The sequence below is a fragment of the Rhipicephalus sanguineus genome, chromosome 2 (genome assembly GCF_013339695.2).
Source record: "Rhipicephalus sanguineus isolate Rsan-2018 chromosome 2, BIME_Rsan_1.4, whole genome shotgun sequence".
Lineage (NCBI taxonomy): Eukaryota > Metazoa > Arthropoda > Arachnida > Ixodida > Ixodidae > Rhipicephalus > Rhipicephalus sanguineus.
In genome coordinates this window covers 98,101,601-98,126,290 of record NC_051177.1, presented here as the reverse complement: position 1 = coordinate 98,126,290, position 24,690 = coordinate 98,101,601, and the positions used below count along the sequence as shown (strand labels likewise).

Below are 24,690 nucleotides of genomic sequence, written 5' to 3'. Positions count from 1 at the left end.
GCACCAGCAGCTGGACTGGACTTGTTATCCGATCCGTTCGTGATCGCGGCTATGACGGGTCTAAGTGTAGTCAAGTGCGAGGTATAGTACAGCTGGTGGAAATCCTGAATGCCTCTTACGATGAAATGATCTGTGATTCCTCTTGTCCTGGACGTGGCAGCGAGGTCTTTTGATGCCCTGTCCACATCCAAGCCGTCTTTCACACACTATAAGGGCCAGGCGTTGTTGAGTTTTGATATGTCAATGTTGAAGTCCCCGGTAATGATGAGAGGCCTGGTTCTCTCGGCAGATTTATTTTAGGGAAGCATTCACCCCTGCTTTTTGTAATCCACGTATTCCACGTTGCGGACAACGTGGACGAGTGGAGGGTAGTTGATTCTCTTCCAGGGATGTTCTGTCTTCAGCTCCCTCACTTTCCTTGCATCGGCCGCGGTGGTGTAGCGGTTACGGTGCTCGGCTGATGACCCGAAGGTCGCAAGTTCGATCCCGGCCGCGGCGGTTGCATTTCGATAAATAAAATATGCTAGCTGCCCGTGTACTGTGCCAACTCGAAAATATGCTAGATGCCCGTGTACTGTGCCATCTCGGTGCACGTTAAAGAATACCAGATGGTCAAAATTCCGGAGCCCTTCGCAACGGCGTCTGTCATAATCATATCGTGATTTGGGACATAAAACCCCAACAATTGTTATTATTATCACTTTCCTTGCGTGTCACTGTGTGTGTTTGCGTTTACTGTGTTGGTTGAGACTTTGTATCACCTGTGGCACATACCCGCATAACATTAACTCTGATATGCGGGTATGTGCCACACGTGACTGAGAGAAAGGGTTTGATGACGTACGCGACAGGTGTTTTGCGTTATTCATGTCATGACCAGTGAATCGTGTGCGTCATACGCTAATCCACTGCTATGCCAATTTTGGTATATTACAAGTTATGGAGACGGCCAGGAGAGCGCCCAGACGTAGGCGGCTAGATAGATAGATAGATAGATAGATAGATAGATAGATAGATAGATAGATAGATACGTAGATAGAAACGGCCAAAGTGCTTGAGGTTCGCTAAGAAATGCTTCGCATTTAAAAACACAGAAACGCGAAGTCTCGTCACAAAGCAACACTAAAGTACATACAACATCGTCTCGAACGGGCACAACATATGTTGATGCGAAGGTACGTGAAACCAGGAACATAGACACGAGGTCACACAAATGTAAAAGCACACAGGGAGCTTACTCTCGGTCAAAAAAAAAGAAGCTGTTCTCAAGACTTCCCAAGAATATCGCACCGTTCCAGCATTTTTGTGAAGAGTGCTCCTGCAGACACTCTTAAGCTTTCAGTTGTTTTCAGTGTGTGTGTGTGTGTGTGTGTGTGTGTGTGTGTGTGTGTGTGTGTGTGTGTGTGTGTGTGTGTGTGTGTGTGAAATATTCCGTGCACTTTCACCGTAAGCATGGGCAGGTGATGGACGGTGTTGTGAAGCTCCGTGATGGTGCTTCAGTATGGGAAAGGGTTTTGCAATTTTTTTCCTTATCCGTAAAAAATGCGCCTCTTTGGTGCCTTACTGTTTACATTGCGCAGCTGTTGGCCGGTCGCCAGAAGTTTTATCGTATTTTGCCTCCTGTCACATTTAAGGAAAATTTCCTCACGGCACGTCTTGTGTCTAAAAACGGCGGTTCGAGACCTAAAATTACTCGTCGGCAGGCGATGCCTGTCTCGTGTCCGTCTAACGCCGTTCCTAAAGCTACACACACTTTTTAGCGGCCACCGTGTCTTCAAGCGTGCCCAGATTTTGCAAAGGTTTCTCTCAAAGGAGCTTCCTTGAAGACGTATACAGCTTGCGTATAGGTATGCACTGGGAGCGTGTGGTAACATCATATCGCTTGAGCAACCACCATCCGAGTCAGTAACCTTATGGCAATATCACAACACTCGGGAGGAAAGAATACGCCCTAATGCTGTGGAAGACTCTGTTCAAGGTTATGTAGCTTATCTTGAGCCGTAATTTGCGCATTCTACCATACCACTCGGTGGGTGGGAACGAGTTCCATTCCCGCGTTCGTGTCGACCACATTCCAAAGACCATTCAGAGCAGAAAAACTTCTCAGCGCTGCCTCAAAACCACGCGTTCGCGAAACACGTCTGATCGAAATTCCCAGAGTGCGCCGTCTCTCGTTACACGTGATTTTACCTCGCGTATCCGTAGGTTTAGTTTATTCCAATATTATTTCTTTCGTGCACCGAGAGTCACGTATTTTCCCGACAGTTCCAGATTACAAATATCAAATATACGCAAGCTGTTATTTAAGGGAAATCAACTTACAAAAACCTAGTTTAACTTGGGGTATAGGCTAATGTAAAAATGCAACCATCCGCGGTGGTCTAGCGGGTAATAGTGCTCTACTGCTGATACGAAGGTGGCGGGATCGAATCCCAGCGGCCGCGGCGGCCACGTTTCGATGGAGGTAAAAAATACTAGAGGATCGTGTTAGATTTAGGAGCACGTTAAAAAAAAAACTAGAAGACCAGGTGATCGAAATTTCCGGAGCCCTCCACCGCGACGTCACTCGTAATCATATGGTTTTGGAGCCTAAAACCCTACCAATTATTATTATGTGAAAATGAAAGTGTAGTGTACACAGCCGTCATTAATAGCGAAGACAACATCGTGGAGTATGCACATCTTCGACATTATGGCTACGTTTAGCAAGTTAGCTACTACTGCGATTGTGCGCATGCGCACACACTCATCCTTCCCTACTTTCCTATCTTTCTTTCCCTCTTTCTCCTGTCCAAACGCGTGGCACAGCTAACCGTGAGCGATAGTTGTTAACTACCCGGTCTTACTTTTTTTTTTTCATTCATCTCTTTCAAACGACTGAATAGACAGAAATAATCACGCAGCATATAATATAAGCTATTAGGCCTGGCCAGCGACTAAACCGGGCAATCTTCAGAAGCCGATGGCGTGGTTGTTGCATTTGATTGGAGTGGCCGTGGCGTGATGGACGAATTGCTTTTTCCGCAATCGTTAGTCGCCTATACGCAATGCGATCGATGGCCTGTGTCTCCAAGCTCACTGGTCATTAGCTACGAGAACTCGAGATTTTCCTTCCTCTCGAGTGAGTCTGAAGGTGGGCGACGGCGGGCTCACGAGCAAGAAGGTAATATAGCAATCCGCCACATTTTAACAAGAACAACTGCACATTGTTAGCAGCAGAGCGAATAACCGAGTTGCGCACACTGTTCCGCCCAAAATACACCGAAAAATACTCACCTGTAGCAGCAGAACATGCGACTTAATAACGCATACTAACAATGATAAGCGTAGCATATATTAAGCTTGAATAAATCCAGCTTGTTAAATAACGCACTAGATTGTTTTTTTTTTCCTCGCCACCTGTAATTAAAGCGCACCAACGCGAAAGTCACAGTCGCCTTGAACTGCTTACATTAACCGCGGTAATACTTTTTAAATGCACTCGTGTACACAACAAATGGGCGGGAGAAGGAAAGGCGGTGCGTGGGTTTAACACCTGTGTCTTTTTTTGTTTTTTGTTTTTTTTTTACTCTAGCGTATGCATATGTACACGGCTGCGACGCCCCGAAACAACTATTTTTCTAAGAAGGATAGCGATCGCTTTAAACTACAGCGACAACGGAAGGTACCAGCAGTGCCAGATCACGGGAATAGCTATTCGCAGAGCGGGTAAGAGGTATCACCAGCCACCAGAGGCGCTTGAAATGTGCGCAAGCATGCAAACGTAACTGCAAAGACCGTGAATGAAAACGCGCACGCGTGTGTATACTGCAGCGCACGCGTGAACCTTTTCGAGGTGCTGTGTGACTAACTTCTGTAAAGGCATCCCCATACCTGTCTGCAAAGAAAGCTATCGTATAAGGTCACGACCGTGCCCACAGCCAAGGATCCTTTTATATACGACTGAAGCATGGCCGCTTGCCATGTAATTGCACAGATCTACCGCATTCATGTCAAGTATACTGTACACAGGGAGTAGCGACGCGACCGCCAGATAGGTCACGAATTTGAATGCGCCTGTCAGTTGGCCGCGAAGCAGTCGCTCACCTCAATGGAAATAAAGCCATAAACCCGCTGCGGGTAGAAAGGGCAGGGTGACCCGCCACTGAAGCGCGGCCATTCGTGAGTTTAGGCATCGTTAAGGACAACACTTATCAAGTCGAAAGCCTCATATTCCTCATCAAACGGGCAAAGTGACCGTCGGCGTAGTCGTCGTCGTCAACACGAATGGCGCAAAAAATCACCATCGAAGTAGATTGTGGTGATAGTCACGATGATTTGCTTATGACGGTGACGATGACGACGACAAGATAGCCACACCAGATGGCTTTTCCCTTCGAGTCGTCTTAGGCGAATGCCTCAGGGACCCCCCTGAGAGTTTTTTTTTTCTTTGAGGACGGAGAGAAATCGATTGAGAACGAACCCAGCTGAGAGCTGCGTGAAGCAGCCGACACGTTTGTGTGTCATTCTTGGCGGAGTATCATGTCCGAACACCTCAAGCAAGTTTAGAAGAGTTCTGCGCACTACTGACCCAGCCAAGATGGCCGGAAACGTTTACATTCGAGATGCGCAGATATTCAAAGCGGAATTAACCATGTACTGGTCGGCGGTACGAGATAACGAAGAGATGTTGGTAAAAATAACAAATCGCCGGGAAGAGATGGGGATAGAAGTGTCCAGGTGGGGGTTACCTACTAATATAGAAAGCGAGGCTTTCATAAACAGAAATAAGGCAAAAGAAAAATAGACAAGATGATAGACTGCCAAAGTTGTAAAATCTCATTGGAGATCTAACACCTGACATAAATTTATGCGACAAATTGATGTGTTCTTAGGAATTGTACTTTACGTGCTTCTGTGAACTTTTCCTCCACTCAAATGGAACTTACTCCCTATTTCCAGTTCGGGCGCGCTGGAAAGTGGCGCTGTTTTTGTGCGCACGAATGCAACGGTGTACGTGGCATTGTGTGTGCGTCGTGCAAGTGTATCTGTTCTTTATTGAATATAAAAAACGGTGTTGTCGCGTTAAGGCCCACAGGCGTAGTCAACAGCAGTCATTTCTTAATACAAAGAACCCGTTGGACAATCGCTAGCAGGTTCATTAGTAGCGGCGACAATCGTTAGTACTGGACATTAGTAGCAGCGACAATCGAAAAACAAAAACTGGTTCTTTAAAACAGGAAGGAGAGAAGAACGCAGGTGATATTATAGGTGACTTAGGTGAATGCTTAGCTAACCGGTTACGTGTGGAGGTCATAATGTAATGTAAACCATGAACTGTAGTCATACCTACGAAAGCTCTGGGAACTTCCAGTTTCTAAACATCTAGAGCATAGTCATCACTTTCAGTAATCCGTTTAGGGCGTAGGCGTGTAGTTTCACGGAAAGAATACGTGGATCAAACTACTCCGTTTTACATTTTTCTACTCGCTTTCCAAGAAACCACTGCAATTCTAGACAATTAGAATCGCAGGCTTTCTATTTTGCTTAAAAAATAACAGATTGCCTTAAAAAAAAGACAATGGAGGCTGATTTAGCAAAGAAATATCCAGTTGAGTGCAAATAAAAAAAATCACACAAGTAAGCTATCAAGAGCAAATGATGCCATTTCACCTTTGGAGGTGAAAGTGATTTGCACTAAATAAAACGCTGTTCAGAATTCCAATGAGCCAAGTGCGGAAGCTCAAAACGGATTCTCAATATTATGAGAGTACGCTCACAACAGCTGGTACTCTATGCATTTTCGCCATCGCAAAGATGTGCTTCATTCTTCATTTTTTTCTTATCGTATTCGTTTTTATATATTTCCTTCGTTTTCTACCGGCGCAGAATCGATGGATGGATGAATCGATGCATGGATAGATGGCTGGATTGGGCCCTTTTGATTGGGCGGCGGCTCATTCCACCTAGCCATAACCCATAAGAAATAACTCTCTGCAGTGAAATACTATACTTCACTCCTGCCTTGATTTTAGCTACCATTCAGATAACCTCCTCTAGGTTATTTCTATCTGCTCAAAGTTTATTTTGCCTCCACTGTCACTAAACCCCAATGCTTTGAGAAATTTAACCACATTGCCTTGGACTGTCGGATGAAGCCCTTTGGAGAAAATTATCAGGTGTTCATCCACTCCCTCCTCCTCTCAGAACGGTTGCACCGCGCTCAATGCCGAGCCAGAAATACGTTCCCTCTCGTAGTCAAGAGTTCGACAAAAGTTCGTATGGTCAGGTACCATGATAAGGATGAAGATGCGGTGACTGACCAAGTCAAGGTGAAAACATAGATACGTTTTGCGACCCGCACGGGTTCCTTGATCACACTCGTTTTCCTTCGTTCCCTCTTGTTCCCAGCATGCATATCCGAGGTGTATCTTGAGGATTCCTGCATCGGAGGTGTACAAATTTGAATCGAATGCAAAGGACACCCAGCTGCGCCAAGTCGGTGCGGACAAAGCCGTAAGCGCGCTGCCGTCCGGTTTGGCGGAATTCCCCATGTAGCCGGACGAAGAGCGTGGTCAGCATTCCAGGCAAAGCCGGACAAGACCAAAACCTTTACACACACGCGCGCACAGGCACACGGCCGGTCAGCGTCGTCCACGTGACGACGGCCAGCCTTGTGCGAAATCCAGTTTCAACCGGAGCGCGACCCAGCGCCTAGCCGCATATATGTGTATATCTGTGCCCTGCGAGCAGCTGCCGGTCTTTCCTCTTCCCGGTTTCTTTTCTCATCTCACGATAACTCCTGCCGGACAGACAAGCCGCGAGGAAAAAGAAAACAGAAAAAAAAAGAAAACAAGGGCGAGGCTAAACACACTGCTTTCAACACTGCAACGTCTGCTGCTCCTATGGTGTTTTTATCTTACACATTTCTTTTATTTTTTTTCTATTTTTTTTCTCACAGTACCATTTTTTTTCTATATGGCACCCGGTTCATCGCCTATAACTCATAATGTGCGTTCACGTAATCGTTAACAACAGAATCATAATCAGCAGCAGCAGCAGCAGCAGCAGCAGCAGCAGCAGCAGCAGCAGCAGTAACAGCACCAGCAGCAGGGTGCATGAAAAAAGTAGCGCAAAACTCGAAGGTAAAAGAGAAGTAAACAGAGGCGCTACATGTATCCCCTGTCTTTCGTTCTTCTCCTTCTTCTATTGCACCTTCGAGTTTTGCGCTACTACAATATGTTTAGCAGACACCAACTCACCCAAGAAGATGTGATGATGAAAAACTGTATTTGCGTATCCTAGAGCGGCGGCCCTACACCCGCCCGAAATCAAGACCCGTCAGAATGCAGTGTAGTGCACGAAAGCAATTTGGCGATAAAATTTTATTAAAGCCCAACTAACGGCTCTCAGGTAAAGCAGAGAGACGATGTCGTTGTTCCTACATTTCGTGGCTTCTGAAATGAAATCCGAGAATGGTGAATTATTCTGTTACTTCTCTCTTTTTTTGAGTTGGGCAACCAAGAACACGTGTGGTAGATGCTAAATTATTTGTTCGCATGTAGTTGGAAAATGTTTATAGCTATTGTTGTGTCAGAACCTGCACAAGCTGGAAGTTTTTAATAGTTAAGCAATGAAAATCTCACGTTGAATGAAAGCCTTAGAACAAATAAAGGCCGTTTTCGGAAGTAGCAGTATGCATGGAAAATGAGCCATCAATAAGGAAAACTCTCTAGCTCGGTTTCGCTCTACTCTGGGAGAGTTGTTCACGACTCATTGACATGACTCTCCGGGAACTTCTAATTTCACGCAGTAGCCAATTAAACCCAGCCACCATGAGTCAGTTTTCCTGAACTTGCCTGTTTCCAAGGGTTCTCGCTCAGCGACAACATTTACTCAGCTGCGCACAGCAAATTACAATAAAGAGCGCATACAGTCATGAGATTTGCTCGCGTAAAGAATATTTCGGTGACTACGAAGCCCTACTTTTGACCCAGCAAACTTTTTAAAAAATATTTATTTAGCAAACGAGGTGGAAAACTAGCCGAACTTTCAAGGCTTTCGTAGTCTTGATGCGCTACATAATGCTCCGACGCTGCAGTTAAGTGTGTCTCAATACCTTTTTGCAGTTGAATCATATTTCGTGGACGCGTCCGCGGAAACCACCGGAAGTTGTGCTAGTATCTGAAGGCAAAATAGTTCTTAAACAAGAAAGTAAAATGATAAGGCAGGCACAAGTACATGAGCAGCGTGGGATAACGAACAAGCGAGCGAGATCTGTAGTCGTTATAATGCGTATTGTTCCAATGTACTGCTAACGGTTTCTGCAATTTGCTCTGCTCGAAAGACGCCTATTTTTTCTGTACATTATGAAGACAGTAAGCGCTGTAGTTCCTGCTTTGTATTTTGAGCAATACTTCCTTTTATTATTTGCTTTTATCTTAGCTTATTCTTTTTCTGTCGTCAGAGTGTCGTGCAGTTTGCGAAGCTAACATAGAGAGATGGGGGATAATAGATAAAGAAGCGTAGCAACATTTACAAATGCACGCGCGCGCACACTTATTACATGGATACCCCTAAGGCGGCGCATCCCTTCTCTAGCTCAATCATATGCGCGCTCGATTGTGGTCGCAAGGCGCGTTAACTAGAGCTCGCATACCAATGTGGCAAACAGGAGCGTAGCCACAAACTTTCTTCGGGAGCGGGGAGAGGTTCAACCATTATTTACGTATGTTCGTGTGGTGGGTTCGTATGCATGAGTGTATATATAAGCGTGCAAAATTTAAAAACTTCACGGGGGTCTTCTAGTCCCCCTCCCCCCGCCTTTCCTGTCTACGCCGTTGGTTGCAAACAACAGCACGATACGGGAATCGGAACGCGAGTTTTGTCTGGGTTGAGGTGGCATAAGTCGGGTTCGGCAACCTCATTACTACGGCGGTGGAGGCGGCGGCATTCTCTTCTGAGGGGTGTTGTGGGTAATCCTCTTAACCGTCGTCGTTGGGAGCAGATTTGCGCTGAACGCGGTGGTTGCCGGGATGAAGCGTTAAGAAAGAGGTGTCCAGTATCGCCTTCTCTCTTTCCCTTACAATCTCTCACACGCACAAAGCACACTGCATATAAAGGTTCCTTGTTTCAAAATCGGCGGTGTTCTTTTCCTCCAGGTGTTGCTGTTTTTTTTTTTTTTTCGGAGGGTCGGAACCATTCCGTAGTACATCGAACTCGATGGCGGGGTCGTTCGTGCCAAGTTGAGAAGCGCTGCCGACTGTTGGGCAATGCCCTTTGTGTAAAGCCGAGGGAAGACTCTCGCTATCGAGTTTTAAAATCAGCGCGTGGGTCGCGTTAACTCCGCAGAAACTGAAAACTAACAACAGAACGAAGAGGTCGTCGATCTCTCGATCGGGTAATTTTGTTCGGATCGTTTGGCACGCATGCTAGTGAAACGAAATGAGAGAGAGAGAGAGAGAAATAGATGAAAAGGAAACGCAGGGAGGTTGACCCGGCGCGAGTGACCGGTTTGCTACCCTCCACAGGGGTGGGGAAATAGGGGTAAGAAAGAGGACAGAGAGAGAAAGAGAGATAAAACAAAAACGAAAAAAAAAAACACGCACACATGCACACACACGCAAGACGTTCTGGTCAGAGCCGTTCTGAGAGAAATGAGAAATAGGTTAGAACTGAGGCTCTCGGACAGGGCACGATTACTCTGTATAGCTTTGACGGCAATAATGTCTGAAATAAAATAAGAAATTTTTATGCGCACTGCGCGATTGGACAGGTTTGTTTCGGGGTAGCAATTTGTTTGTATTACGTATACATCGCCGAATATGCGTGCTCTGAGGACGCCGGACGGAGGCTAATAGTTCGAAGCGAACATGATTATAATAAGCGCTACTTAACGAACCATAAGAAAGACCTAGACAGACATGCACCAACAAGGTTCAATAAACTTGGGTGAAGTTGGTCTTTCATTTTATCTTTCAGCGTTGACGCGATGATTTCTCCTAAGCTCACTTCTAAAATAACAGCTCACTTAAGAGAGCTCCCTCCTCTCTCTCTCCAGCTTATGGCCCTACAGCAAGCCTCGCGTTCCTCGGCACTACAGTAAGATCTGCTATCCTATCATCATGCCAAATAGGCCTTCATCTTTTACATCTACGGCAATGACATACCCTAAAGGTACGGCCCCTGATAGAACGCCGAAGCCTACAGGCGAGCAGTTTGTTGCTGAACCTCGATAATTGGCCATCTGCAAGAGGCATACGAGTTTCTTTCTTTTCTTTTTTTTCTTCTTTCTTTTCTTTTCCTCTATTCACACACACTGCGCTTAAAATTATGCTCATTGTAAACCTACCATAGCCCAATTTTTCGCCGTACCAAACATGTAGGACATCCTAGGTAATTGTTAAAAAGGTATTCTTTTTTCCTTACTGCTGATAGTGTACCGCAATATTGCCGGGGACTTAGATTTCTTGAAAAGTAAAGTGACCTGTGTTAAATGAAACCACCGGTTATTTCAGATAGAGCTTTTCTCGCTCGCTCTCAAATCCAGCTCGTTGTCTAACTAAGAGAGCACGCAAAGCTCACGGCGATTTATGAGTTGCAATAGGCATAATGCTCTCTGGGTTGAACGACACCGCTCGGTCTCACCGGAGCTGTTGCATGTCGCGAGGCACTAAATCACGCATCCAAGGTCAAATCGCCGCCGCCGTCAAAGACTGCGAGACGGAGCTGTCGTTACTCGATGGTGGCCCAGACGCGGCAGCCAAGACAAAAATAAAGAATAGAAAGAGTTGAACTCCTCCGGCACAATAACAACCGCGATCTTGTGAGGAGCGGAACGAGAAGGCGATAAAAAAGAAAAAGAAAACGGAGACCTAAAAGGAAACAGAAAATTAGGCACCCTTGACTGCATCGACGCGATAAGACGCCGCACTAGCAGAAGCGAGGAAAGATTAATGGTCGGAACAACGGAGCGTGGCGTCGATGAGGAACGCCGTGTCTCGAGTCGCCGCAACACAGCATTTATACAGACAGCCGCCGTCGCAGGAGTTCAATACACCGCGTGTGCGGACGTCGTCTATACTGACGAAGCAGAAGGATGGAGTGCCGTACTTTATCGGGTATAACTCGAGGACCTGTCACAGCCACTGCTGTTGCGGTTACTTATCCAATTTTTTATGGCGTTTGTCGAAAGTAAAACTATCGCTGTATTGACCGCTATCACGTGTGACGCGCTCGTGAGCATCGCTTTCTGATATATCCTCGGAACAAGTTTGTTGGACGTGGGTTACCATAACACGAGTTTACTTTAAAACGATAGTAACGAGCAGCGACTGCGGGCCTCTATCGTCAGGAATACAGTTTATCGTCCCCATCGCGGAGGTCGCTGACCCTTCTAAACGAGAAAAGGGGAGGAAATGTGGGGGGGGGGGGGGGGGGGGGAGTGTTAACTACAGACGCAGGATTATTATTCTTTTTTTTTTACCTATGAACAATGACTGCGAAAGCGGAGCTCGTTGTTGTTGATAGCTGTGGTCAGAGTGAAGGCCATCTTTATGTGCTTGCTGTCTTGTTTCGTAGAGGTACCTTATGCATTATTCAATTGAATCAAATTGATGCCTGTACTTCACATCTGAAACAGCCATGTAGCGAAATCGGGCTTGTAAACAGATGTCTGAATCTAAGTGCTGGAATATCAGATATGTTTATTTCCGTGTTTCGAAGTGCCGATTACGCACAACGCGGAGCTTTGCGTGATAGAGCTTCCCAATAAAAAAATAAGAAAGCTTTCGTAAGGCACTGAAGTGTAATAGACCAGTTTCTCAAGGCAGCTTCATAAAATACTGCACAACTCCAACCTAAACGAAAGCATCAAGGGTGCCATAAATATAAGCAATTGATTCGTCTTTTTCAACCTGGCTTGCCGATTTATTGGCTACGATACAGACAAACTGTAGCCTTGCATTCCATTGTCTTCGAAAGATATATTGTCCGATAATCTTGTCGAGTACGCTTTTATCTGATAGCCTTTCGACAGAACAGTCCACAAAGGGTTCTGCCGCTTACGGAGTTAAACACCCTTGTCGGGCAGTGTGTTGATCACCTTTGCTGTTGATCAAGAAGTAATCACTGTATGGCATTCTGCCGCTAGTGAAAACAACACACACAAGAAAGACACGAACAGGACAGCACGGGCGACGTTGCCCATGTTGTCGTGTTCGTGTCTTTCTAGTGTGTGTTGTTTTCACTAACGGCAGAATGTCATACAGTAAGCAATACCAACTAGGCCAAGAAGAAGTTCTTCTCAAGAGGTACTCGCTTCGGAGAGGCCTAAAGGCAATTATATCGAACATGCGTTGTATTTGTTACTAGAAATAATGAAACCGCCTTCTTGCTTCCAGCAATAAATGAAAGAAATTAGTGTCCAGGAAAGCGTAAACTGATGTTAATGAACAAAAAAACGAAGATCTACAGACTCACAAAAGCGAGATAAAAGAGGACCGCTTTTATAAAATTAAGAAAGATTATTCAGGCCCACTGCTTTCAACAATGGCTGATGCTGACGGCAAAAATCAGTAAACCAACCTTCTGGAATACAAACCAACCTTGTGGAATACAGACGTCATGCGCAAATTGAACATTCTATAGGAAGTGTAAATTGTTGTGTATTGCTGTTCTATAACTACCGCCATACAGCAAACAGTGTTCCGTAAAAAAAAAACATTATAGTTTACCAGTGACAGGGATTCGCTAGCGGTTCTGCGCGTTGAGTGCTAAACCAGTAGCGCAGTTAGGCTGTGCACTGCCCACCTTGTCTCAGTGAAATACCAGACACAGCAGTACGCGCTGCGGTAACTGTACAGGCATCGGTGATTATAAAGTTCGTCGCTGACCTGTTGGTCGTTGGCGTGGGGCGAACCGAGGAGAATAGATCTGCATTTGAGGGCATTCTGTAAAGATGACCTCAGCGTTGGAAGCTGAATGGATTAATATGTATCCATTGCTCCGCAAAAGGCTGTGAGATCCGTGATAGCGATGAACGTCTTGTGGCTCATTTTAGAGGAAATAAAACTCACCGAGGCCCATGTACACTCGCCCAAAACGACTCGAAGACGAAGACTTCTTCTTTTTTTCTTCTCTTTCGATGTACTAATCATCAAACCTCCCCCCCCCCCACCCCGCCCTTCGCCCCCTCCGAATGTTCTAGTAGAACTCGTTGTTGGGCTAGTTGGTACACTGCATCAAGGAATTATACCCAGACGAAAACAGACGAACACAGGAAACGGTGAAGGAGAAAGGAAAGCGGCTAGACTACCAACTCTTTTGGTAGTCTAGCTGTTGGTAGAGTTGGTAGTCTAGCCGCCCTCCGAATGTTTTCTGCACCTCACCTGGTTTTGCACTGCCTCCGGGATTGGCCCACCTTTGACCATGCGACGATGGCATGCAACGACGTCATAATGTGACGGCACGTTATGTGACGTGTAGCGACGTCGCGATGACGTCACGAACTTTGGCTATCTGTGACGTCGTGATGACGTCATCGCGTGATGGCGATATTTTACATCGCTCGTGTGGATACCGAAGCCACTGAAGGTCAATTTTCGCGTTTCATGAGGCACCTCAGGCTTTCGCCCTAATAACAGCCCCTGTTTAAAAAACCAACACAGATGAAGCGGTTCACGCATTTGTTGGAAAGCCGTAGGTATATAGATAGATACGATGTCTACTCTTCGCATCAATGCCAAATTGGTTGCAGAGCGAGATACTTAGTGTGCTTCTCGTTGAGCTCTCGACTGGCTTTTTATCTCAACAGTCTTTTGCCAGTCGTTCGAACAGCAAAATTCTGAGGAAGTAAAAGCACGAAATGTCTCCAGTATCGAGGCGGGAGCGGACTGCTCGTTTGATAAAGATACGTGTGCTAGAAGGAGGATGCCTTGAGATTCAGGCGACGAGCACGATGAAATATAAAAATCTTTGAAGCAATGCAAGCAAAAACATCTAAGATATATATCGCAGAAGTGTAGATAGCTAGGCCAGTTGGTATGGATCCATAGAAGTAAGCAGCGCGAAAAGCAAGACGACGCACACAGCAAGGAATGACAAGAACAAGCGCTGACTTTCAACTAAGCTTTTTTTTAATCGGAAGTAAAACATATATATGCATCCATGCTTTCTCTCACCGACTCAAGAAAGTGGCCTACCACAATGATGTCCAGGTTTTAATCTCGGCGCGAAACAAGTTGAGCAGACTGTGCGCCAAGGTGGACTGCCACGTAAAGAATAAAGAGGTTGATTCAAGGTTGAGTTACACTGTAAAACATGTCCATAGCTAAGCATCTTGCTGCGCCAGCGTTGTTTATTCAATTCCGCTGTCATGTAACCTCGTATATGTGGGGCAGATGGAACGGTGCCTTAATGTGCGATTAAGAGAGCATTACAGTTCCTTGAAAGGCCCTACAAGTTCACATTTATCACTGCATTGCCGCCAATGTGGCAGTAATCCTGATCTTGCTTCTACATCCATTTTGTACCAACACAAAAGCCAAAAAGCACGTGAACTTGTTGAGGCCGCACACATCTCGAAACTGTCGCAAGTACGTGTCAGTCAGGCGTCGGTGACACTACATGATAAGTAAATTTCGTACCTGGGTATAACATAAGGTATGTGCCATGGGTGTGCTTTGGTTTTTGAGCGAAGAAGGGTCTGAAATTTTTCTTTGCGCATGCACCATTCGGCGGGGTGATGTATGTATATGTTTTACTTCTGATTAAAAAAAAGCTTAGTTGAAAGTCTGCGCTTGTCTTGTCATTCCTTCCTGTGTGCGTCGTCTTGCTTTTCGCGCTGCTTACTTCCATGGATATACGTATATTGCTTCCACACAAGAGGGACACTTTGACTAATAATAATAATTGTTGGAGTTTAGTGTCATAAAGCCACGATATCGTTATGAGAGACGCCGCAGTGGAGGGAGGGCTGCGGAAATTTCGACCACCTGGGGTTCTTTAACGTTGGACCTAAATGTAAGTACACGGGCCCCGAGCATTTTCGCCTCCACCGAAGATGCGGCCGCTGCGGCCGGGATCCGATTCCGCGACCTGTGGGTCAGCACTGTAGCGCCATAACCACTCATCATGGCAGGGCGGGACACTTTGACTACGGACACGCGATCTGTGATCATAAAGCGGGCGCTCCTCGTGGCCGAGTCTGGTACACGCTTTTAATTACGCGACTGAAATCCAGGGAGCTTGACCGTCTTTCGCTGCAAGCGAACTGAAGCGTAGCCAGACCGTATTCTTCTGAACCGGGTTATACGCAGACAGCATGCCACAACGCACCGGTGTGTGAAAATTAAATTATGTTCTACTACACGCGACTTCATAAACATTCCGCACTTTCATGTTCAGAACGTGATCACGCATATCAAAGGCATCGTTCTGGCACAACACTCTATAGGCGCCGGCTGACTCTCCAATGCTGGTGAAATGCGAATATAACTCGTTGTTTCCTATTCCAGGCACGGCCAGATGTGGTGTGTATGAAGTCCACAAAAACACTGTTTGACTAGCGCATTCCCGGGCGCCCGATTCTCAAGAAAACATCGCGTTTTCTTTTGTTTTCTTTTTTTTTAATCTATCGGTTCAGTGTGGCATTGCGTTCGTACAAGGTCGTTGTATGGTTTGTCCGGAAAAGGAAAAACTGCGAGCGGACTGCTAAACTAGATTTACGTCCTACGTGAAGTGAAAAATATGTTTGAGAAACGTCCAGGGAGTGAAGAAAGCGAAAATACGTACTCTTGGAATTCCACAGCTGCATGGAAACGCCACTGTACACTCCAGGCCGGGAGTCACGAGCTCTTAACGACAAAAATGCGCACACCGATCAAAAGTCACGTGATATCATGAACTGGAAGAAGATGTCTAACGCAACCACTGAGAAGGGTGTATTAATTTTTATGTAAGGGCGAAATCTTTGAAATGTGGCTTTTGCAAAATGCTATGTACGGCAGAAATACGAAGAAATAAGGAAGTTCTAGCAAGGTGTATGCGGCTTCCTGGTAAGCAGGTCAACAAAACACGTCGCCCGTCGCGCAGCACCGATTATTGTGCACTGATTGTTGGACGCTGATCGCCCTCAAATATTCCGAGTAGTAGTAGAAAACTTTATTTTTGTCATTTTTACTTGTGAACGCCCACTGGGCGGAGCCTCAGGCAGGACCCCATATGCTGCTGCGATCCAGTTAGCCCCCGGTTATTCAGTTTTGGCTTATTGTGCAGGGCTTTGCTACAAAGAGCGGCGTCCCACTAGGACGTAGAGGGATTGGGTATGCTGGGTAGACTCTTTCGGAAGAAAGAATCCTGCGCCACCGACAGGACTTAACGTCACAGAAGAAGGCTCTGCAGGCGCTAATGCGCTTTCTGCGTTCAACCGGTCTATCAGAACGGCTCTGATAGGACGTCCTGCCTGTGTGTGCATTTTTTTGTTTTTTTTTTATTTTATCTCACTCTCTCTGTCTTCTTCCCGACCCCTATTTCCCCATCCCTGTGCAGGGTAGCAAACCGGTCACTCGCACCATGTTAACCTCCCTGCCTCTTCCTTTTCATCTATTTCTCTCTCTGGGTAGACAGGGTGGTTCGGAGCATTCTTACGTGGAATAGTACAAGCTCAGGTATTCTCTATACAGAAATGACATCGATCAGGATACTGAGTTGGGTAAAATGTGTGGCGGAGTGCTAGGACACACACACACACACACACACACACACACACACACACACACACACACACACACACACACACACACACACACACACACACACACACACACACACACACACACACACACACACACACACACACACACACACACACACACACACACACACACACACAATGCTTGACACACAATCCTCTTCTATGTCTTCGTCTTCTGCGCATTTACCCTGTGTCATGTCACACCAACAGGCCCAGACTGCTACCTTAGTGTGCTCTGTTATAGCCACTGCAGTATACAAGTTATCCATCTTAGTTGTTAATTTTTTTATGCTTGAAGCAATGAAAAATCCTTGAACAGGCGGGTATCGCCGGGTAACCGTTGGGTCTTTGAAAATCAGTGTTCCCATGAGATATCTCGTGAGTGCTTATAAGAACAGGCATTCAATAAACAGTTATAGTCATTGTCATCTGGCTTCCCCGGACTTCCGAAAAACAGACTGGTTGGTTTGTTTATGTAGCATAACGTTCCCAGGCGACTCAGGCTGCTAGAGACGACGTAGATGAGGTCTCCGGATAATTTCGACCACCTGGTGTTCTTTAACGTGCACTGACACCGCACAGTTCACGGGCCTTGGCATTTCGCCTCCATCGAAATGCGACTGCCGCGGGCGCGATCGAACCAGCGTCTCCCAAGTCAGCACCCAAATATCGTAAACACAGTGGCATCTCGGCGGCCGGGATATGTTCTTTTGATTTACCCTCACGCATGCTATACTTTTAACTGTAACTTCTTTCCCCCATGCCATCCCTCCCTGTCTAGCTTCCAGTGCGCTCGTCGGCATGAGAAAAGAGAGAAAGCGCTGAGAGCGTGCGCCAAACCCCCGTAACTCCGCTGATTCTTGACGGATTCGAGAAATTTTTGCGGCAATCGATTCGGGAGGCAGTACACTCCGATACTGAGGCCATTAGATCATTACTTGGAAAAGTGGTTCATGACCCCTTTAATTTCTTCAGTGCACGGCAGCCAGCCAGAGTCAAGAACATAACCCCTCTGCTTTTCATATTTTACTTTCTCTCTCTCCCTATCCCTCTCTCTCCTGCCGGAGCACTTTATACCAGAGTGAGAGGCTTTACGGATATGCACCGTTACCATCCATGCGTATCAAATACATACATATATATATATATATATATATATATATATATATATATATATATATATATATATATATATATATATACATATATATATTTGCTATCTACATATCAGCCGCCGAGATTTTATATATATATATATACTGAAAAATTCTCGGCGGCTGATATGTGGATATCACAGCGTGTGTGAAAGAACGTTTGCTTAAAAGTTTAGCAATTAGGGTCCAAATGCCGCTCGACAAGGCATTGCCTTGCGAAACGTACTTCCTGCAGACGTATTAATTGGATCCACAAGGGAGGCAGCAAGGTTTAACGCCCTCATTATACGCGATTTTATCGAGTCCAGAGCCATGCAATACGGTTCATAGCACGCTAAAGGTGCGATAATTTTCAGAGCTGGAGAAATGCGGTTCTTTGTTTCTTTTTGCTTTTTCTTTTCGTCGGCAAAGAGACGATTTGTCGTTCTATAGCAACGAACTAATTAAGGAAAGATGTCCATTTTAGAGTTGCTACCACTGTAGATGATAGTCCTCCCACCTCATCAATCATGAACGGCTCAGTTCGCTGAACAGCTAAAAAAAAAATGCGTCTAATGTGCTATTACATACAATATTTTTTTTTTCAAAAGTTCAGACTATACACAAGTAAATGCCTAGACGTGCGCTTCCTTGTACTGACTGAATTGTTCCTGAACATTTTGGACACTATCAGTGCGCGAAGAACGGTTGCGAAATGTTTTATCGTGCACATCTGAAGCTTCTTAAGTTTTGTTGAATGTTTAACAATGTCAGAACAAAAGTATCAGTGCACAATCGCAATGTGACACAGCTTCACTGGCCATAACAAGATGCCTTTACGGGTGACATACGTGAGGAGGGGGCGGCGAGGGGAGGGGGGTAGGGCAAGGGAGGCGGGAAACTTATGCATTGTGTTTTCACTACGTTTGCTCTCGAGGGGCAAAAAAGTGGTGGAAGGGGCAGGCGATACATTGGGGAACGCTCGCCCGTGCGTAGACCCATCACGCCCCCCCCCCACCCCCCCACCCCCCCCACCCCCCCTCCCCACTCTCGCCTCTGCCACTCAAGAGGGCCCGAAATATCGACGCCGCCTCGTTCATTGTTTGAACACCGTTCGAGTAATTTAAGGGCAACGCTAAAGCTTTCTATCAATGTTAACGTCCGTAAAAAAGTACGACGTTGGGCTAGATGGTGTTGCATAGTCCGAAGTGAACGACAGCGCGTAAACCAAGGACTAAGGAAAAACGAACGACAACACTAGCGTTAACACACCTCTCGCCCGCCAAGCTTTCGTGCATATACAAGTATAAAGCCCACAATCACCGGTACCACGACGTTCCCACAGGGTGCGTGCCTCTTCCAGGATTATCCGACGCAGACCACAGCGGCGCCAATGTTATTCCAGTTGTGGCTATGGCTGCTCTGATCTGCTCTCGTATTGCGCCATATTCAAGGACGCTCCCAGTCGCCCGTCGCATATTGCAGGGAGACAAGGTCGCATCCCTCCCCGCCCTCCAGGACTCCCCGCAGCAACCGCGCTACTGACAGTCCCAGGGTCACCGGAACACTCGCCTATAGTACAGTCCTCGTTATTTATGCTGCTCTGTCTCTTTCGCGATCATTCAATACCACGAGCCACGGAAGCTGCGCCATGCATACAGTACTATCCGCCGCCAACTATAGCAGCGTCAGTGTAGCGCTCCGAACGAGCGCGGCTGCGGTGATATGCATGCAAGGGCGCGCAAATTGTTCACTCGAGAAGGGAGACAATTTCTGCTTTGAGTGATTGCGAAACATTTTACATCACCGCCACGGATTCCGTCGTTCTTGGTAACGCGCGAGCATAAGATGATTGGTATAATTACTGAGTGCCTCCAAAATTGTGCCAGATGTAGACGCCGCGTTGTTCGATTACTGAAGCTCGAGAAGAGATACACTTAGATACTAATTGAATTCAATTGGTATCAGTGTATGGAGAATACTTCTAACACATTTTTAATTACTTTACGACTATTTATTAAATTAGAGGTTAAAATGGGATACGTTTTGCAGCTTGAATAAAATAACAATGTTCAACACTTTCTATTTTTTCGCAGAATTGAGAGAGGGGCGATATCGCATTATTTTCTCCCTTTGTTCTTCTTCTTCTTCCTCTTCTAGTTTCCTTCTATTTATGTTCTTATAGCGATTCTCGGTATTATTTTTCCATGTGCTGGTAAGAAAAAAAGCAGCACACTTCAGCGATTATTTCAGCAAGGAAAAACAAAACAAAACAAATTTCGAACCTCCTTCCTATTGTCTGTATATACATGCTACACTGCATTTCTGGTTCCTTCCTTCTCCAAATACGCACCAACGTCAAGAATTTCGTCATCACCATTATAAGGGGACAAATCATCTTCTTGCAGTGTTCATTTATTTGAAAAAGAAACAATCTTACCTGCACAGTGGTTTCCTGTGTGGCCACAGCGGCCTACAAAGATATAAAACCGGTCATTGGTACGTGAATAAAGACACGTTTTCTATTCCTCCATACTTTGTCGATGGCGATTGCTGCGAAAATGCGATGCATTTAGATTTCTCCTTTAATCGCGCAGGTTGGCGGATTGGGCTTACTTCGAATTCCTTGCTTGCGACTTAGATAGGCGGCAGTGTAAATGCATAACCGGTTTGCACAATTGTCTGTGTCTTCCGCGGCATTGCCTTGGCTGCATATCTAATGTAAGCGTAAATGACACTGTAATATGCATTGTTATGTATGAATTATGTATGAATTGTGCATGAATTTATCAACCGCGTCACACCGGCCTTGCTCTCAACACATGCACTACTGCTTTCCATAGTCCTTTAGACGTTGTGCACACCATTTTGCAAGCCATAATGGCATATCAAAAGCAGAGAAAAACACTGCTCAAAATAGAGAAATTTACAACATCTACATTTTATCCATCTACATTTTACACATTTCTCAAGGTATTTGGGTAGGAAGGGTTCAATAATGTGTTTAAAGCATTTCTTAAGACAAGACCGAATCTATACCACGTCTGAGTGTTTTGCTTTTGGGGTTAGAATGTCGACACGTAGCGGGCTATGAGCCTTTTGTTACTGTTATGTACAGTGTTTTATGCCGTGCATATTTTTTCATGCAACTGGACAAGTGTTTTCCAGTTATATGCTCAACGCGACACTGCTGATGTCTTCGTTTTTTACTTACCTGCAGAGAGTTCTCGCATGGATATCACATTATGTGAACTTGGCAAAACCCATGGAATCATTTTTGAACACTAATAATTTCGGCAGCTGTAAAATTTTAATGATGCTGAGTATGCGATAAATATAAAAAAATCACCTGGTAGCCTTAGTCGGTGCTTGCAACGATTATCGTATGTATACTGACAAAAGCAAGTGCGCAATAATGTGAGGGCTTGCTCTAAGAGCTTATAAAGTGTGTCGGTAGTCAGGGGTAGGCACAAAAGACGTTGTACAGTAAATGGTAGCAAATTCCAGCAGCTGGTGGAGTCGTTAAAGTATATAGAATTGACAATGTATGCGAGCACCGCAACGTTGCGTGTTTGCCATCTTAGTTTGATGTCTTGAAGCACCCTTTGGTACTTGATCGATTTTTGTAGTACCGGGACATTGTCACTTCTTTTTTATTATTGAAATGATGGATACGAGAAGTTAATGCCTTATTGGCGGCTACGGCTACTGGTTCACTTAGCAAACGAAACATAAAATGCAAAGAAAAGAGAAAAATGGAAACAGCGCAAATTATATCATCCAGTAGAACACCAAATGTGGAAACGCAACGGAATCCAACAGTACGTGAGTCACAAAGATTCAAGCACGACTTCAGGTTAGTAGAATGAGTTCACATGTGCGCGAATAATGTCAAATGTTTTGTGTGGCTTGACATACGCACATAAGCACAGAAGACTAACAGGTACACATAAGGTAAAACACGCTACCATAGTTTCTTGTTCCTCGTACTGGCAACGCTCTTCAGCCTCTTGTTCAACTTCAACCTACATTTTTCTACATCTGATACGTTATTATCTATACCTGTTAAATGTACTCTTAGATTTCCTTGATTCCCTTATTGCTACCCCTTTTTTTCAGCGGACAGTTTAACATCTCTGAACTAATTTATCACAGGACGGCTCATCAATAGACAGGGTTCCTCATCTCTGCTTTAACAGAGCGCCCTTCAGATTCACCTTCAAGTTCACGTCTGATATGAGCGTATGCAAGCATTATTTTTTACTCTATCTCTCTGACATTTAACTAAATACAATCTTCACGTGTGCCAGTACTCATCCCACAGGCTGCTTTTACAGCTAAGCCGTGTGGATGGATGGAAAGAATTCACCGACGATTACGACACTGCCTAATGCGTATTCTGAGCGCAGTTTCGTGTTGAGGCAAGGCCAACTGTGTCTGAAGTCTTGGCTTTCCGCAAGTTGTCGACTACGCCATAAATCCTAATTTTTGTGAAGTAGGGCAGCACCCACTACGCCATTATTCGTCTTTCTGCGGATAAGCGAGGTATACCCGCTACACATCTGTAAGGTATTGTGTGCACTTTGTTGATGCTGCATGTGGCTGATGACGATAAAAAATTATGGCTGACCACATTGCAGTGGGTGGGAAGCAATAAACCACACACTCGTTGCGCAATTAGCATTGTGTGATGACAGGTTGTTCTTTTACTCATCCGCCACGCTGTATTACATAGGTTAACGCGATTCCTTGGCCGACATAACGCCTGTAAAGGGTTCTTTTTTTTTTCAAATGAGTTTTAAGCACCAGCGAGGTTCTGTGGTAGAATACTCGACTGCCACGCAGAGGGCCCTGGTTCCAATCTCTTTCGATCCTGGGTATTCTTTTTTCTTATTTTATTTTTTCATGCTTATCCGTTACTTTTTCATGCCATTGGTTACGCCACTGACGGCGACACCGCTCAACGCATGACCGTGCTCCGCTCTAAAGCTTTATTGAGATAGTCCAATAAAATTTGTTGCGGGGCTAGTTGGTGCATAGTTAAGTATAAGACGGTGGCGCAAAAAGGGACAAGGACGAAACAGGAAGAAAAGACGTATAAAAGATGTAGAAAGACGTAGAAGATAAAGATAAAGATGTAGAAAAGACGTAGAAAAGACGAGTCCTGAGAAACGTGGTTATCGCGCAGCGGACCACTCGCACGTTTGGACGGGCAGGCCGAGCCTGGCCGCCGCATTGTGGGCTCTCTGGATGGTCCACATTTGGTCCCCGCAGTCGGGGCTTCGTAGGGACGTTTTCCATCTTGACTGGACTGCTTGATATGTGTCTCGTAACGAGGGGCATCGTCAGAGCATATGTTCCAAGTTAGCTGAATCGCCGCACCGAGGGCAGGTTTTGCTAGTACACGTGTCTGGATAGATGGAATGTAATAAAAATGGTTTGGGGTATGTCTCCGTCAGCAAAAGTGTGAGGGTGGTTGTCTGCGCTTTAGTCAGTTTTTTTGTGTATGAGCGGATAGACCCTCCTAATTAGGTAAAGTGTTGCGTGATCTCGTTGTGCGCGGTGGGAGAATCTCTCTTGTCGGGTGTCGTGATCTGGGGGTGATCACGTTGCCCTTCAGAATACAGTGTATGGCCGGGCGAAACAAAAGTTCGCCAGTCCTACGTACACAAAAACTCCTAGCGCTTATGTGCCACAGAAATTGGGCAAGCCCGACTACTCCCCACTGGTCCACTAAAAATGAAGAAGGGAACACACGGACGGCAAACAGCGATAAATATTCCTTGACATACGTAACCAACAATTCAGAAGCACTTTAATGAACCGTCGGCAATGTCCAAGTAGTAAACACCGCGGGGGGGGGGGGGGGGCGGATTGCCATCTGTACGGAGTGCACGGGCAGTGACTTTTTTTTTTTTTAGTGTACTGTACTTACTTAAGGGTTCTCATCTTATGATGCTATCACCATGTGCATAGTTTGATGAACGAATGAATGCCCCTGCTTACCGTGACTTTCGTCACGCGTACAGAGTCATTCAGAGCAAGCATGCTTCCTGCGTATATGTTAATTTTTGTGGTTAGGAGGCTATTTAATCAAATATTCAGTTCGAATCACCGGCTCTCCGTTAAGCATGCCTATTACTTTCTGGCGATAATTATACCGTTCAGGTTTAATGAAAAATGGTAGTATGCTAATTCAAATTCTTTGCCGATGTTTGCAACCACAATGCATACGTACACTAAATGAAGGTGAGATGTGGCCCAACGTCGGCATACGGTATAAAAATGGCAAGACCCTATACTAGGTAAATTAGGAGAGTTAACTGCAGCGGTACTGCATTCACACGAAGTCGGCAAGATAGCAAAACTGCGCGGAAGTTCTTTCTTGTCGATCGAAATAATAACCCGGCGCAGAGTCCCGGTGGCGTCATAAGAATGACCTCATTTAAGTCGGCAACGGCTAGGCAGCGGAATCTTGTTAGAGTAATTACGTTAGGGCAAGTTATACCGCGCGCGTGCGTGCTTCTCGTAATTGATGCCTTTCGCGAGGTCGCTTATAGGGTACGCATTTACGCACCGGTACGGGTCAGTCCGTGCGCACACACATATCTTACGTATCTTCAACCTTGGGACATACCGCGCTCTGTCTCCTTCTAATTGCATTTCGTTTTTGGTCTAAATGACGTGCTGCATTTTATGGTCCACTTCCTTCCGGCGATTTTCGCACTGCATGCTTCTGCAAAAGGGCCTGAGGCCTATCTTCAGTTCCTATTCATCTTCCACTCCCGATTGGTATGAATATCGTTTTTGACGGTCTCATTTTCT

The 24,690-nt window shown here is 45.6% G+C and overlaps 1 protein-coding gene across 6 annotated transcripts in view; it reads right to left on the bottom strand.

Moving 5' to 3' along the window:
* Nucleotides 1–22,859, bottom strand: part of LOC119383448 (uncharacterized) — a 94,476-nt gene extending 71,617 nt beyond the window's left edge. For 2 of the 6 annotated variants that reach the window (XR_005181661.2, XR_007415122.1), the window contains exons 1-2: nt 20,306–22,859; nt 15,772–15,833 (exon numbers count right to left, since the gene is read on the bottom strand). Coding sequence is in view for 1 of the 6 variants with exons in the window: in XM_049412512.1 (XP_049268469.1) it covers nt 20,306–20,338; nt 20,402–20,418; nt 20,482–20,615 (184 nt within the window). In the remaining 5 variants the exon portion in view is untranslated. The remainder of the gene's footprint in view (nt 1–15,771; nt 15,834–20,305) is intronic. The other 4 variants (XR_007415125.1, XR_007415123.1, XR_007415124.1 and 1 more) reach the window with 4 other exon arrangements.
* Nucleotides 22,860–24,690: the final 1,831 nt, after the last annotated feature.